The 13452-nt window shown below is 29.3% G+C and overlaps 1 protein-coding gene across 6 annotated transcripts in view; it reads right to left on the bottom strand.

Annotated features, from left to right (window-relative positions):
- Positions 1-13452, bottom strand: part of LOC119609460 (four and a half LIM domains protein 2) — a 120676-nt gene that overhangs the window by 21858 nt on the left and 85366 nt on the right. For 4 of the 6 annotated variants that reach the window (XM_037964258.1, XM_037964259.1, XM_037964257.1 and 1 more), the window contains one exon: positions 9831-10005. In XM_037964258.1, coding sequence (XP_037820186.1) covers positions 9831-10005 — 175 coding nt within the window. Of the gene's footprint in view, positions 1-1785; positions 1986-9830; positions 10006-13452 lie in introns of those variants that run through there. The other 2 variants (XM_037964262.1, XM_037964261.1) reach the window with 2 other exon arrangements.

The following is a 13452-nucleotide window of genomic DNA, read 5'->3' as shown; positions in this document are numbered from 1 at the left end:
ACGAAAAATCTAACAACTAATAACTAAACGACACGAACGTAACTAAAGAACTAAGAACTAACGAAACGAACGAAACTAAAGAAGAACAAAAGAACTAACGAACGAACTAACTAACGAACTAACTAACTAACTAACTAACGAAAACTAACTAACTAACTAACTAACTAACTCAAACTAACTAACGAATAATTAACGAACATAAAGAACTAACTAACTTACTAACTAAATAACTAAACTAAAACAACGAAACTAACTAAACTAACTAACTAACTAACTAACGTAACTAACTAACTAACTACTAACTAACCTAACGAACTAACTAACTAAACTAACTAACTAACTAACTAACTAACTTACTAACTAACTAACAAAACATGATGCTTCTTGTGAGAATTAGAACCTAAAATAATGGTCGGTACTTTTGTTTTTGAAATTTTATACACTTTTGGGTTCTTCAATTGGTACTTTTTCAAGGATTTATAATAACAAGGGACTAATCGTATCCTTTTTAAAATGGTACTTTTTCATTTTTTGACAAAATTATGACAGCTAATGACTTAACTGTTCTTCGCAATTATTTCCTTATTTCGTTAATGAAATTCTATAGAACACTTAAAAGAACTTAACAATTTGTTCAGTATGGTAAAAGCTCGCTTGGAAAAGTATTATTCATTTAAAAGCTCTTAGAATTCGGTAGAAAACTACAACATTTTAAAAATTTCTTTTCTCTCCTTAATTGACAAATGGCTATTTTTAATAAATTGATTTAATGCTTATAGCTTTATTTGTTTAAATTTATTTAAAATAAATTTATTTGCTGGCGTTTTCTATTTTAATAAATTATAAACATATCACAATATATACAAAATTCACAAAAAAACAGTAATATATTTAAGAAGATTGAAATGATACGAAAATGTTTATTGAATGCCAATTGAAAAACTCAATTTAGATTGATTTGAAATTTGAAAAAAAAACTTGCAACAAAAATAAAAAGAAAAAAACGGTGAAATAATTTATTGAATTTCAAACATTTGACCTTAAATTGTATAGATTTTTTTCCATAGAAAAATTAAACGAAAAAAAAACACCTACAATGTTTTGTTTTTTGTTTTACTCTATGTGACACTGAATGAAAACAGAGTTTTTTTATTTTTTTACTTCATTGATTAAAGTTGGTTTAAATAGATAAAAAATAACAACAATTTAATGGTGTTGTAATGTTAGTGTAGTGATATTGAAAGATAATTAAGATGTTTTTGTTATTGTTGTTTTGGATGTCAATTAGACATATGTTTCATTTATTGATATGATATTGAACCTTAATATTGAGAATTTATTGGGTTTTGCAGGGTGAGACAAGTGAAGTGTTAAGCTTTTTGAAAAATTGAAAAGGAAGCGATTTTTAACTCAAATTATGTCCTACTTAACGTATACTTCATATTAAAGGACTAAATATTAAGTATACGCCATTTTTAAAATTAAAAAAATTTCTAAGTACGCAATTTAAAAATCTTATAAATTAAAACCATTAAAAACCATCCACTTTAGAATTAATTAATTCTTAAATATAAAAAGTAAACAAAAATATTTATTCAGCTAAGAGTCCAGAGGTAAAATACATTAAAAATGCACAATTTTTTTTTTCATTAAAAATTTGTTTATAATAACTAATCGTTTCACACATAATTTCAACATTTAAATAATGTTTTGTTTGTTTTCTTGTTCAATTCAATATTAAGTACATATATGAATGCAAATTAAACTAAAAACCATAAATTTTACATTTTTAATTTGTTTTTTTTTTTTTTTTTTCCAAATACCCCAAAAAATCTTAAACACACACGCGCGTTTTTAGTATTCAATATTTTTTTCTAAAATATTAATTATATTTCACTTTTCGTTAAAATTATTCTGTGGATTTTGCTGTTAAAGCTTTAGATTTCCGTAAAATCACTCCACGCTCATTGAATGCCGTTTTATTACTGAATTCATTTAAGTCGCATGGTACTTTTAACCAAAAAACAAAAATTAACAAAACAATGCTGGTTAATAGTGGCTGTTTGATTTTGCTTTAGTTTGTTTTGTTTATTTATTGTTTACTGTTTGCTCGATTTGTATAGTTGTTGTTTAGGTTGTTGTTGTGTTTTTTTTTTGTTCGTATTCTGTTGTTATTAAGTGTTAGTGGTAGTGTTGCCAGTTTGTTTTTTTTCCAGAAAAAAATCCGTTTTAGCGTTTAGTCTATATTCTAGTCTGTATTCTACTCTATAGTCTAGAGACCAGACTAGACTATAGAATAAACTATAGACTAGTCTGTGGACAAGACTAAAGACTAGACTATAGACTAAACTATAGACTAGACTAGACTATAGACTAGAACATAGACTAGACTTTAAACTAGACTATAGACTAGACTATAGACTAGACTATAGACTAGACTTTAGACTAGACTATAGACTAGACTATAGACTAGACTATAGACTAGACTATAGACTAGACTATAGACTAGACTATAGACTAGACTATAGACTAGACTATAGACTAGACTATAGACTAGACTATAGACTAGACTATAGACTAGACTATAGACTAGACTATAGACTAGACTATAGACTAGACTATAGACTAGACTATAGACTAGACTATAGACTAGACTATAGACTAGACTATAGACTAGACTATAGACTAGACTATAGACTAGACTATAGACTAGACTATAGACTAGACTATAGACTAGACTATAGACTAGACTATAGACTAGACTATAGACTAGACTATAGACTAGACTATAGACTAGACTATAGACTAGACTATGACTAGACTAAAGACTAGACTATAGACTAGACTATAGACTAGACTATAGACTAGACTATAGACTAGACTATAGACTAGACTATAGACTAGACTATAGACTAGACTATAGACTAGACTATAGACTAGACTATAGACTAGACTATAGACTAGACTATAGACTAGACTATAGACTAGACTATAGACTAGACTATAGACTAGACTATAGACTAGACTATAGACTAGACTATAGACTAGACTATAGACTAGACTATAGACTAGACTATAGACTAGACTATAGACTAGACTATAGACTAGACTATAAACTAGACTATAGAATAAAACAGTACCAAAAAGTTCCTTCTTAATGATTCTCATTCACTACAGGTTAAACTTTAAACAACACTAAACCTTATAAGTCTGGCATCTTTGTTTTCTCACGTTATTATTTTCGAGTGCATGTTTATTGAGTGAGAGCAAAATGTCTTTGATATTTGTTTACATTTTGTTGTCAGTGTACTTGCTGCCCAAACACAAATACAAATGGTTTCAATTACAATTCTGTGGTTTTTAGATATTCGATTCGATTATTAATTTCTATACGTTTATAAACAACTACCCTTCGTTTTTTGTTTAGCTTATGACAAAATATGAAATGAATAAAAAATTGCTTTAGTTTTTATTTTCTTTGTGGTGAGCGAGTAATTTAAGTCGTGTTTACATTTGCTTGAAAACACAAACTCATCATAATAATGAATGAATTTGCTGAAGATGCAAATTGCAACTGACACTTCTGACTCGTTTTACGGGCAATAAATGAAAATTTAGGAATTTTCTTTTGAAAATAGAAAGTATTTCCATGTTGTTGAATAGAAAACTTGTTAAAAGTTTTAAATTCAATAATGAATTTATAAAAAACAATAAAAATTATATGTCCATCAGATTATTATAATTATGTTAGAAGTTTGTCCTTCTAATTCTATTCATTCTTTAACTTAATTGCAGTTAATGAAATGTCAATTAATTTTGCCATATTTTGCATTGTTTATTTCCTTAAATATCTAAAAAAATGTTGTTCTCTAATTGATAATTGTCTGCAACCAACGCAAAAATCTAAAAAAAAAAACTTCTAAAAAATAGTCAAGACTTACAACATTGATGCAACAAATAAACCCAACAACAGTCACAGCAACTATAACAAGTTCATTAATAACCTAAGGCGCAATTATATAGAAAATGTGTTTACACTAATAGTAAAATATAATAAAGTAAAATATAAGATAGTCTATAAACATAATTAAAAAAAGGATCCAAATTTCTTAATAAAAAGGGATTTAAATCCTTTAAAATTTAAAGGAAAATGTTAAATCTAGGTTTTTAAAATGTTTCCAATAAAACTATTCTCAGCTAAACATTTTAAAAACAAGAATGTAAACAAATACCCACAGAAAACAAAGGCGGCCAAATATAACAATGACGGCGTTACGTTTATATTTCTGCGGCGTCTGTTACAGTTTATTGCTGGATAATCGCTATTTTTAGATTATTTGCCATTTAAAAGTTTCCAACAATTTTCACTGCTAGTGTAAATGTTGCTTAACAAATTAATTCAACATAATTATCTTTTTCTTTTTGTAACAAAATTTTTTTGTTTGTTAAATCACGGTAAAATTCATGTTAAGACTCATCCCTAGACACTTTAGCGAACCAATCTACAAGTATTAATTTATCTGTTGTCATTTTCAACACAAACTGTCTATATAACATACAGTATCCAATGGATACATGGTATGTATGTAAATTTTTTGTTGAAAAAAATCTAGTCAATATATATTTTTAAACTTGTTGCAACAGGTAGTACCACCAAGCAACCATAACTTTTTTTATGCTAAAAAAAATATGTAGAAAATGTTGTCTGTTACATGCTGAGCGTGCGCAGCGCGCGTGTGTGTTTTTTTATTTAGATGAAGGAAATATTTTTAAATATTAAGTTTTAAAACTGGTAATTTTTTTTATAATTTATTCATTTAATAAGCAATAAACGCATGTTATTTTATAAAATGTTGGCGTTGCCGTTATGAAAAGTTTCATTGAAAGGTTTTAGCAAAAAAAATTAAATAGTGCAGCAAATTTTCGGGTTTGAAGTGTTAAAATTGTGTTTGGTGCGATGTTTAGCTACTGTTAAAATGAGTTGAAAATTTAAAAGAATGTAATTTATTGAAATTTCAATAAAATATAGAATTTATTTAAAAAATTTTAAGACCAAGAATAGTAGACATTACTACATGAAGATTGCTTTCAAGCTTAACAAGAGTTTGCAACAATTTTAAAACGTTTGTGAGCTACAGGATTTATCCAAAGGGGTAAAAAGACGACTTTAAACCGAGAGACCTTAAAAGTCGATTTTGTTGCAATACATACTAAAAACTATTTAGAAGGAAGAGATTGTGGAAGTTATGACTCATCCGTCTTATAGTTCAGACTTTGCCCCTTCCGATTACTACTTTTTTCGATCTATACATATTACTATTTCTGGAATACGCTTCACATTAGGGCAGGGTTTCTCAAATTTAACAAAATTTTCTCATGAATTGGAAATTTGTCGAGAATTTTCTATTGAAAAAAAAAATTATTGAAAATTTTCTATTAAAAAGAAAATTTTCTATAGAAAAGATTATTTATTGAAAGTTTTCTGTTGAAAAGAAAATTTATCAATTTATCTATTAAAAAAAAATTATCAAAAATTTTCTATTGAAAGTAAATTGTCGAAAATGTTTCTATTGAAAAGAAGATTTATCAAAAATTTTCTATTTAAAAGATAATTTATCAAAGATTTTCTATTGAAAAGAAAATTTATCAAAAATTTGTCTATTGAAAAGAAATTTTATTGAACATTTTCTATTCAAAATATAACTTTTCGAAAAATTTCTATTCAAAATATATTTTTTCGATAATTTTCTACTGAAAAGAGAATTTATCAAAAAAAAATCTACTGAAAAGAAAATTTATCAAAAATTTTCTATTGAAAAGAAAATTTATCAAAAATATTTATCAAAATTTATCAAAAAATTTCTATTGAAAAGAAAATTTTCTATTGAGAAGAAAACTTATTAAATTTTTTTTTAGAAATAGAAAATTTTAGGAAAATTATCTCTTGAATAGAGAATTTATCACAAATTTTGTCTACAATAGAAAATTTAAAGAATATTTTCTTCTATTAAAATGAGAATTAGTTGCCGCCGTAAAATTTTATCAGCGCCGACCTTGGGCCTTAATCATTGAACAAATATATAGTATACTTTTAGGCTGCAATATGCAGTGGTTTCTTTTTACTATCAGTAATTTCAAAAGAAATTCAATATTTTCTATTAAATGTTAAGAAAATGTAAAGCAACCTCGTACAATTACAAGTCCCATACCATTTTAAACATCTTATTGTGATCTTCAAATGTCATCCAAGCAGTGCCAACAAATAAATAAATAAAATACTCCCAAACAATTACAAATCAATTGTATGTAAACAATGAAATTGTTTACATACAATAATGAAACTTAATAAATGCCTTCTGTTTATTTTACCTACAAAACTTAACCTTTCTTGGGAAAATGTATTTAAGTTTTTTTTTACATGTAAACCACAGACATATTTTATTTTATTTATTAATTACAATTTTATTTAATAAACAATAACAATAATTATAAGTGCATTACAGAGAAAAAAATAAACCATCATTCAAGTTCAGTTCAATTTGGTTTTGTATTCAAACCCACATAATCCCATACAATTTCACTCACTTTGTAAATAAATGATGTTGTTTTTGTTGGGTTTTTTTAATTCATTATAAGTTTACAAGCATTTCCCGGTAGTTCTGAGGGGCCATTGTGGTAGAAGTACTTTAAGTATTCAGAGAATGAAGAGAGTCTGAGTCTGAGAAAATTCATTCCTCAAAATTTACTTTCCATAAGAAATTTCATTCCATTATGTACTATATATTATATTTTCTCAGCCCCTATCAGTAGTGTTGGGTACACAAGAGTACTTGTAAGTTGAATGACAACAACATTATGTTAAATGAGTAAAAGTTACATACTCGCCGTTCGATTAAACATTTTCAATATCTCACATAACAATGTCATTCAACCAACCCATTCCGAATAATATTTATTTATTCGGTATACTTTAAGTATTTTGTGGTTTTTAATTATTTTAGTGTAAATTACAGGAAAAAACGTAATAAAGCAAACCAGAAATGTCCATGCATAAATTGAAAGAATTAATATGTTTTTCGATTTTGAATTTCAATCAAGACCCCTTATGTTTAGTTTTTATATTGATTAGAGTAGATATATAGATAGATAGATAGATAGATAGATAGATAGATAGATAGATAGATTAGGATAGATAGATAGATAGATAGATAGATAGATAGATAGATAAGATCGATAATAGCTAGATAGATAGATAATTATGATAGATAGATAGATAATAGATTAGCTAGATAGATTTAGGCTAGATAGATAGCTAGATTTAGATAGATAGATAGATAGAAGATAGATAGATTGATATAGATAGCTCGATAGATAGATAGAAGATAGATATAAGAGAGATCGATGATAGATAGAAGATAGATAGATAGATTAGATAGATTAGCTAGATAGATAGATAGATAGAACTAGATAGATAGATAGATAGATAGATAGATAGATAGATAGATAGATAGATAGTAAGATAGATAGATAGAAGATAGATAGAAGATACGATAGATAGATTAGGATAGATAGAATAGAAGATAGATAGATAGATAGATAGACAGATCGATAGATAGATAGATAGATAGATAGATAACATAAATAGATAGGATAGCACTAGATAGATAGGATAGATAGATAGATAGATAGATAGAGAGATTAGATAGATAGATAGATAGATAGATAGATAGATAGATAGATAGATAGATAGATAGATAGATAGATAGATAGATAGATAGATAGATAGATAGATAGATAGATAGATAGATAGATAGATAGATAGTAGATAGATAGATAGATAGATAGATAGATAGATAGATATATAGAAGATAGATAGATAGAAATAGATAGATAGATAGATAGATAGATAGATAGATAGATAGATACTCGCTCGCTCGCTCGCTCGCTCGCTCGCTCGCTCGCTCGCTCGCTCGCTCGCTCTCTCGCTCGCTCGCTCGCTCGCTCGCTCGCTCGCTCGCTCGCTCGCTCGCTCGCTCGCTCGCTCGCTCGCTCGCTCGCTCGCTCGCTCGCTCGCTCGCTCGCTCGCTCGCTCGCTCGCTGCCGCCCGCTCGCTCGCTCGCTCGCTCGCTCGCTCGCTCGCTCGCTCGCTCTCGCTCGCTCGCTCGCTCGCTCGCTCGCTCGCTCGCTCGCTCGCTCGCTCGCTCGCTCGCTCGCTCGCTCGCTCGCTCGCTCGCTCGCTCGCTCGCTCGCTGCTCGCTCGATCGCTCGCTCGCTCGCTCGCTCGCTCGCTCGCTCGCTCTCTCGCTCGCTCGCTCGCTCCGCTCGCTCGCTCGCCTCGCTCGCTCGCTCGCTCGCTCGCTCGCTCGCTCGCTCGCTCGCTCGCTCGCTCGCGGCTCGCTCTCTCGCTCGCTCGCTCCTCGCTCGCCAACTGGTCCCCTTATTTGCTTCAGGCGCCAAAAGTTGCTCACCTTGTCTGGGCGTCTTTAAATTACATTGAATTATTCGTCTAAGTGCGTAAAAGGGTTAAAATTTTAAAACCAGTTTTTTTTTAAATTGTTTATAAATTAAATTAAAATGTAAGGGAAACAACTTTAATTACAAAAAATAATCAAATTTTCATATTTAAATTTTCCAGCCCACCTTAAATTCGTTTTAATATTAACTAGTATGCAAATATTTATTAAAAGACATTAATAACAAATTATAAGTTATAAACAAATATTGAAGGCAAATTGTAAATGTCAAGTGTAGGTTTTCTTTTTTTTTCTGTAAAAATTTTATTTTTAAAATTGAAAATAAAATTATTTATAAAAAAACACTTGTTGCAAAAATTGGTCATGAAAAATTACAATGTTTGTGAAAAATTTTCCTAATAAGGTTCTAAAAGCATTATGGGTTAAATAGTTATTTTGACAGTTTATAGGTGGGCAAAGTAAATGAGGTATCAAGCTTAGAGAGACAGAGAGAGAGAGAGGTCCAATGAAAACGAATGAAAATAAGATAGTAAATTTCGTCAACTAGATCCACTGGTTGCATTGTAATGAATTTTGAAGGTTTAAAATCGTAAGCTAAGGACTATTCCTTTATAAATCATAATTTTTGCGAAATATTCACAAAACTGTAAATTACATTTAATTGATATTTATAACATAATAAATTATATAATAAAATACATTGTTGAAATTAAATTAAAAACAATTAAGATAAAAATTAATGACATATATTTGTAATTAGCTTTTAACAAATCGTTACTTTTCAATTAAAAAGGGTTTGAAACTTAAGTTCAAAATAATGATTTTATTATTTAAACATTAATTCAAATACGAAAATAAAAACAATAAAAAAACCCCTAAGTCAAAAATTAACCAATAAAAGATAATTAGTTTAAAAACTACCTGTTTCGTTTTTTGCTAATAATTTATAATTTTTAAGTCAAGTATTATTAAGTTCAGGGTTTACAAGTCATCCGGTGTGGGAGGTTTTGAACAAAATTAAAAAAATAATAATAATAAAAAATAAATAAATAAATCACTTGCAGCTCACTTCACCTCTAACTTAGCTTAACGACTATTTGATTTGAGTCATTACAGTTACAATGAACTTTTAAAAAAAATATTTTAAAATTTTGTGAATGTGATATTTTAAGTACCTCTACCTCTACTTTTTTTTTGCTTAATACCAGTAGCAAATTTGAATTAAATATATATATAAAAAAGATTTCACTTAATTGTTTAAATTTGTCAGGGTTTGGATTACATTTCAGTGTTTTACAATCATTTAGGCTAAATATTAAAAAAAATGTGTGTGCGTTAAAAAGTCAAACAACTTACCAGCACGAAAAACTTCACCACAACCATCGCAACGTGATGCAAATTGAGCATCGTAACAATTGCCGCAATAGATTTTATCGGCCTTAGCGCCGAATTGTTTGTCCACCAATGACAGATGACACTTGAAACACAAGAAACAGGCCTCATGCCAATGTTTGTCTTTGTATGAAAGATCCTATCAATAAAAATAAAAGTATATAATGTGAATAAATTAATAAAGTTTTGAAAATTTTTACAAAAATGCAAATTGTTTTAGATTCCCTCACATTCGTGAAAGTGACCCTTTATAGTATATATTCTGAATCATAATAGTTGCTGGAGTCAATTAAAAGATTTCCGTCTGTCTGTATATTTGCTGTACTAAATTTTCTAAAAGGTCCAGATATCTTCAGTATAGAAATCTTGAATAGTTTTATTAGAAATAAGTTCGAGAAGCTGATAGCTTAAAATCAGAAAATTTGTTCCATGAATAATGACATTATGAGGCAAATTCTAAGGGAACCCCATGATTTCTCAAGCATTTTTTATTCATTTCGGATATTACGTTCTATATACATATATAGGTATGTGTATAACAGAAAGATATTTGATAGATCTTATATATTACATAAATTGTGTTTAGGAACAGAACTATATATAGATCCGGTAAAAAATATGCGTTTTTAGGAAATTTTGTTATATCTGAAACATTTAATTTAAAAATTTGTGATTTTTGTAAATGTTAAACTAAATATATATTTATATATGGGAGCCAGGGTCAAATATGGACCGATCCTTACAAAATTTGGTGAAGTGATTTTTGTTCATTTAAAATTTCATCGTAATACTACAGTTTCAAAGTGAATTAACCACGTGCACGCAATTTTCGGAGGGGGACCTTGAATGGGGCTAGGATCAAATGAGCCCCGATGGGCAGTATCACTTAGGTTTATATAAAATAAGTTGTGCCGATACTATGTACGATGTTAATAGAATTTTGAGCTGCTAAGCTCTATTCTGGGAGAACGGTTGTATGGGGTTTAAATAAAGGACCGATTTCAACTATATATTTTAATAAGCTTAGTCTTTGGCTCAAAGAGCGAATATGACAAATTTGGAACCAATGACATTTAGAATACATAAATTAAAAAAAGCGCTGATCGGGAAGGGACTTTTTCCATGGGAGCTTGAAATAATTTGTGGTAAAAAGTTTTTTTTAATGAGGACTGAAGGCTGGGGTAAAATATGAACCGATTGTTATATATACATAAATTAAAAAAGCGATGATCGGGAAGGGACTTCCATGGGGGCTTGAAATAATTTGTGGTGAAAAGTTTTTTTTTTTGAAGAGGACTGAAGGCCGATTGTCGAACAAAAAAGCGCATGTAGCATATTTCATTAAATTATCTTGAAAACAAAAGTTTTGATTTCAAGGTTTACATGGACGGACGGTTTTTGCTAAATCGATTCAGAAAATTATTATGAGCCGATTGGTTACTTTTGAACCAATATGTATTTATGTGTGTTATAAACTTTAGCATCAAACTATAGTCTATATAAAAAAATATCAATATTTAAAAACTGAATATCGGAGAAGAAACATCCATGTGGACTTGAAGTAATTTGCGTCGTTTTATCTTATCATATTTTTTAACGAATCATGAAAATATACAGGGTAAAATATGATTGACATATAGAATCTTACAAGGCTGCAGACTATGCATACTATGTATACTTTTGTGTCTAGGACTAATATTTTATATGAATAGTTCTTTTGGTCCATTTAAGTAATATAAATGTGACCCTCATTCAAAACTATAATTCAAGATAAAAAATTGTATACGATATAAAAATGCTATGGTCTGAAATTTTCCACAAATATTTCCTATAATATTGTTTGCTATTGAAAATTGACAATATCGGTTTACAATTTGTCCTAGGCCCTGCTTAAAACTCCATAAATATATTTGTTATAAAGTATCATGATGAAATTATGCACAAATTAGTTATAAATATATACCATGAAATTATTGTGCACAGTATGGTGGTCCATAAGGACCTTTCTGAAAATTAAATAAATGCTCATAATTGGCTTAAAAATACAATAATAGGAAGAAAATTCAATACAGAAACTAAATCGTTTTACAAAATTTTTTGTGGACCGGTTCATAACTGACCCCAGCCCCATATAAGGTCCCTTTCAGAAAATTACTTAAAGTACTCATAACTCGCTTTTAAACGCCAGTGAAACGATGAAATTCTTTCTAAATGAGTTTTATAAAAACCCTTTATATAACTTTTTATAAGGATTGGTCCATAATTGTCCCAAAAACCCCCATATAACCTCTCTTACAGAAAATCAGTTTATTGTCATAAGTTCATTTTAGCGATGTCCGTCTGTCGGAATGCATTTTTATATAACTTTTCATAAGATTTGGTCTATAATTGTCCCAAAACGCCCATATAATCTCTCTTACAGAAAATCAGTTTATTGTTACTAGTTCACTTTAGCGATGTTCGTCTGTCAGTAGGCATGTTAAAATCTATTTTCTGAAATATGGTGGAATTCTCGGACCTATATAAGCTGCCGCCGGGAAATAACTTAAATTGGATTAAAAATGTCAGTACAGGGGGTAAATTCAATATAAACAAGTTTTATAGAAAGCAAATGTGATCTGGTTCATAACTGATCCCAGCCTAATATAACGTCCCCTTCAGAAAATTACTTAAATGCTTATAACTCGTTTCTAAACGCCAGTGTAGCGATGAAATTCTTTTCAAAATCCTTTTATAAAACTTTTCATTAGGTTTGGTCCATAATTGTTCCAAAGCCCCATATAACTTTTCTTACAGGAAATCAATATATTGTCAGTATATCATTTTAGCAATGTCCGTCTGTCTGCATGCATGTTAAAATCAATTTTCTGAGGACCCTGATATCTTCGGTATAAAAATCTTTAACAATTATATCAGACATTCTTTCGAAAAGTTTGGTATTAAAAATCAGCCAAATATGGTTATTAATAACTGAGACACGAACAAAATTCCTAGAAAACACATGATTCGATATGTCTAGGTATACATAGGCAATATGTATATCAAAAGAAATATATTCAAAAGACCTTTCATTTGCATATGCATTATGTCTTGAAGAAGACTTACATATACCTTGCAAAAAGGATTGCCGAATATGATCCATTAAAGTGGTCCCAAAACTACTGCCCTGAAAACCTTTTTGGAGTACATGATCCGTTTAGTAGTCGTTTGTAATGCAAGAATGGGTCATAATGATTGGTTTTGAAAATAACTTGGTCTATAGCCCGCATTATATAGGACCATGAGGTGGATCATGTACTTCATGATAAAAATGCATGTGTGAATTACGTGCTCCTCATGTAGGACATCGCAACGTTAAATGTATACTGTTTTTTCATATATTGGGATTCGTTTTGGACCAGGGTTTTCATTAAAATCAAGAATTCAAATCATAATATTATTTTTATATCTTTCACCAAAGTATATGCGGTCCTATTAAGTTATATTTTAAATTGTAATAATTTTGCGATATCCATCGATCCGTATATTGAAATTAAGTTTCAGAAGGACTTACATTACGGATCCAAATACTGTAATGATCAGTCAT

This window comes from Lucilia sericata, unplaced genomic scaffold, assembly GCF_015586225.1.
Source record: "Lucilia sericata isolate MDLA Ls3-8-SP2 unplaced genomic scaffold, ASM1558622v1 Contig000984F_arrow, whole genome shotgun sequence".
Taxonomy (NCBI): domain Eukaryota; kingdom Metazoa; phylum Arthropoda; class Insecta; order Diptera; family Calliphoridae; genus Lucilia; species Lucilia sericata.
The sequence above is the reverse complement of the archived record's forward strand: the minus strand, read 5'-3'. Positions and strand labels throughout refer to the sequence as shown.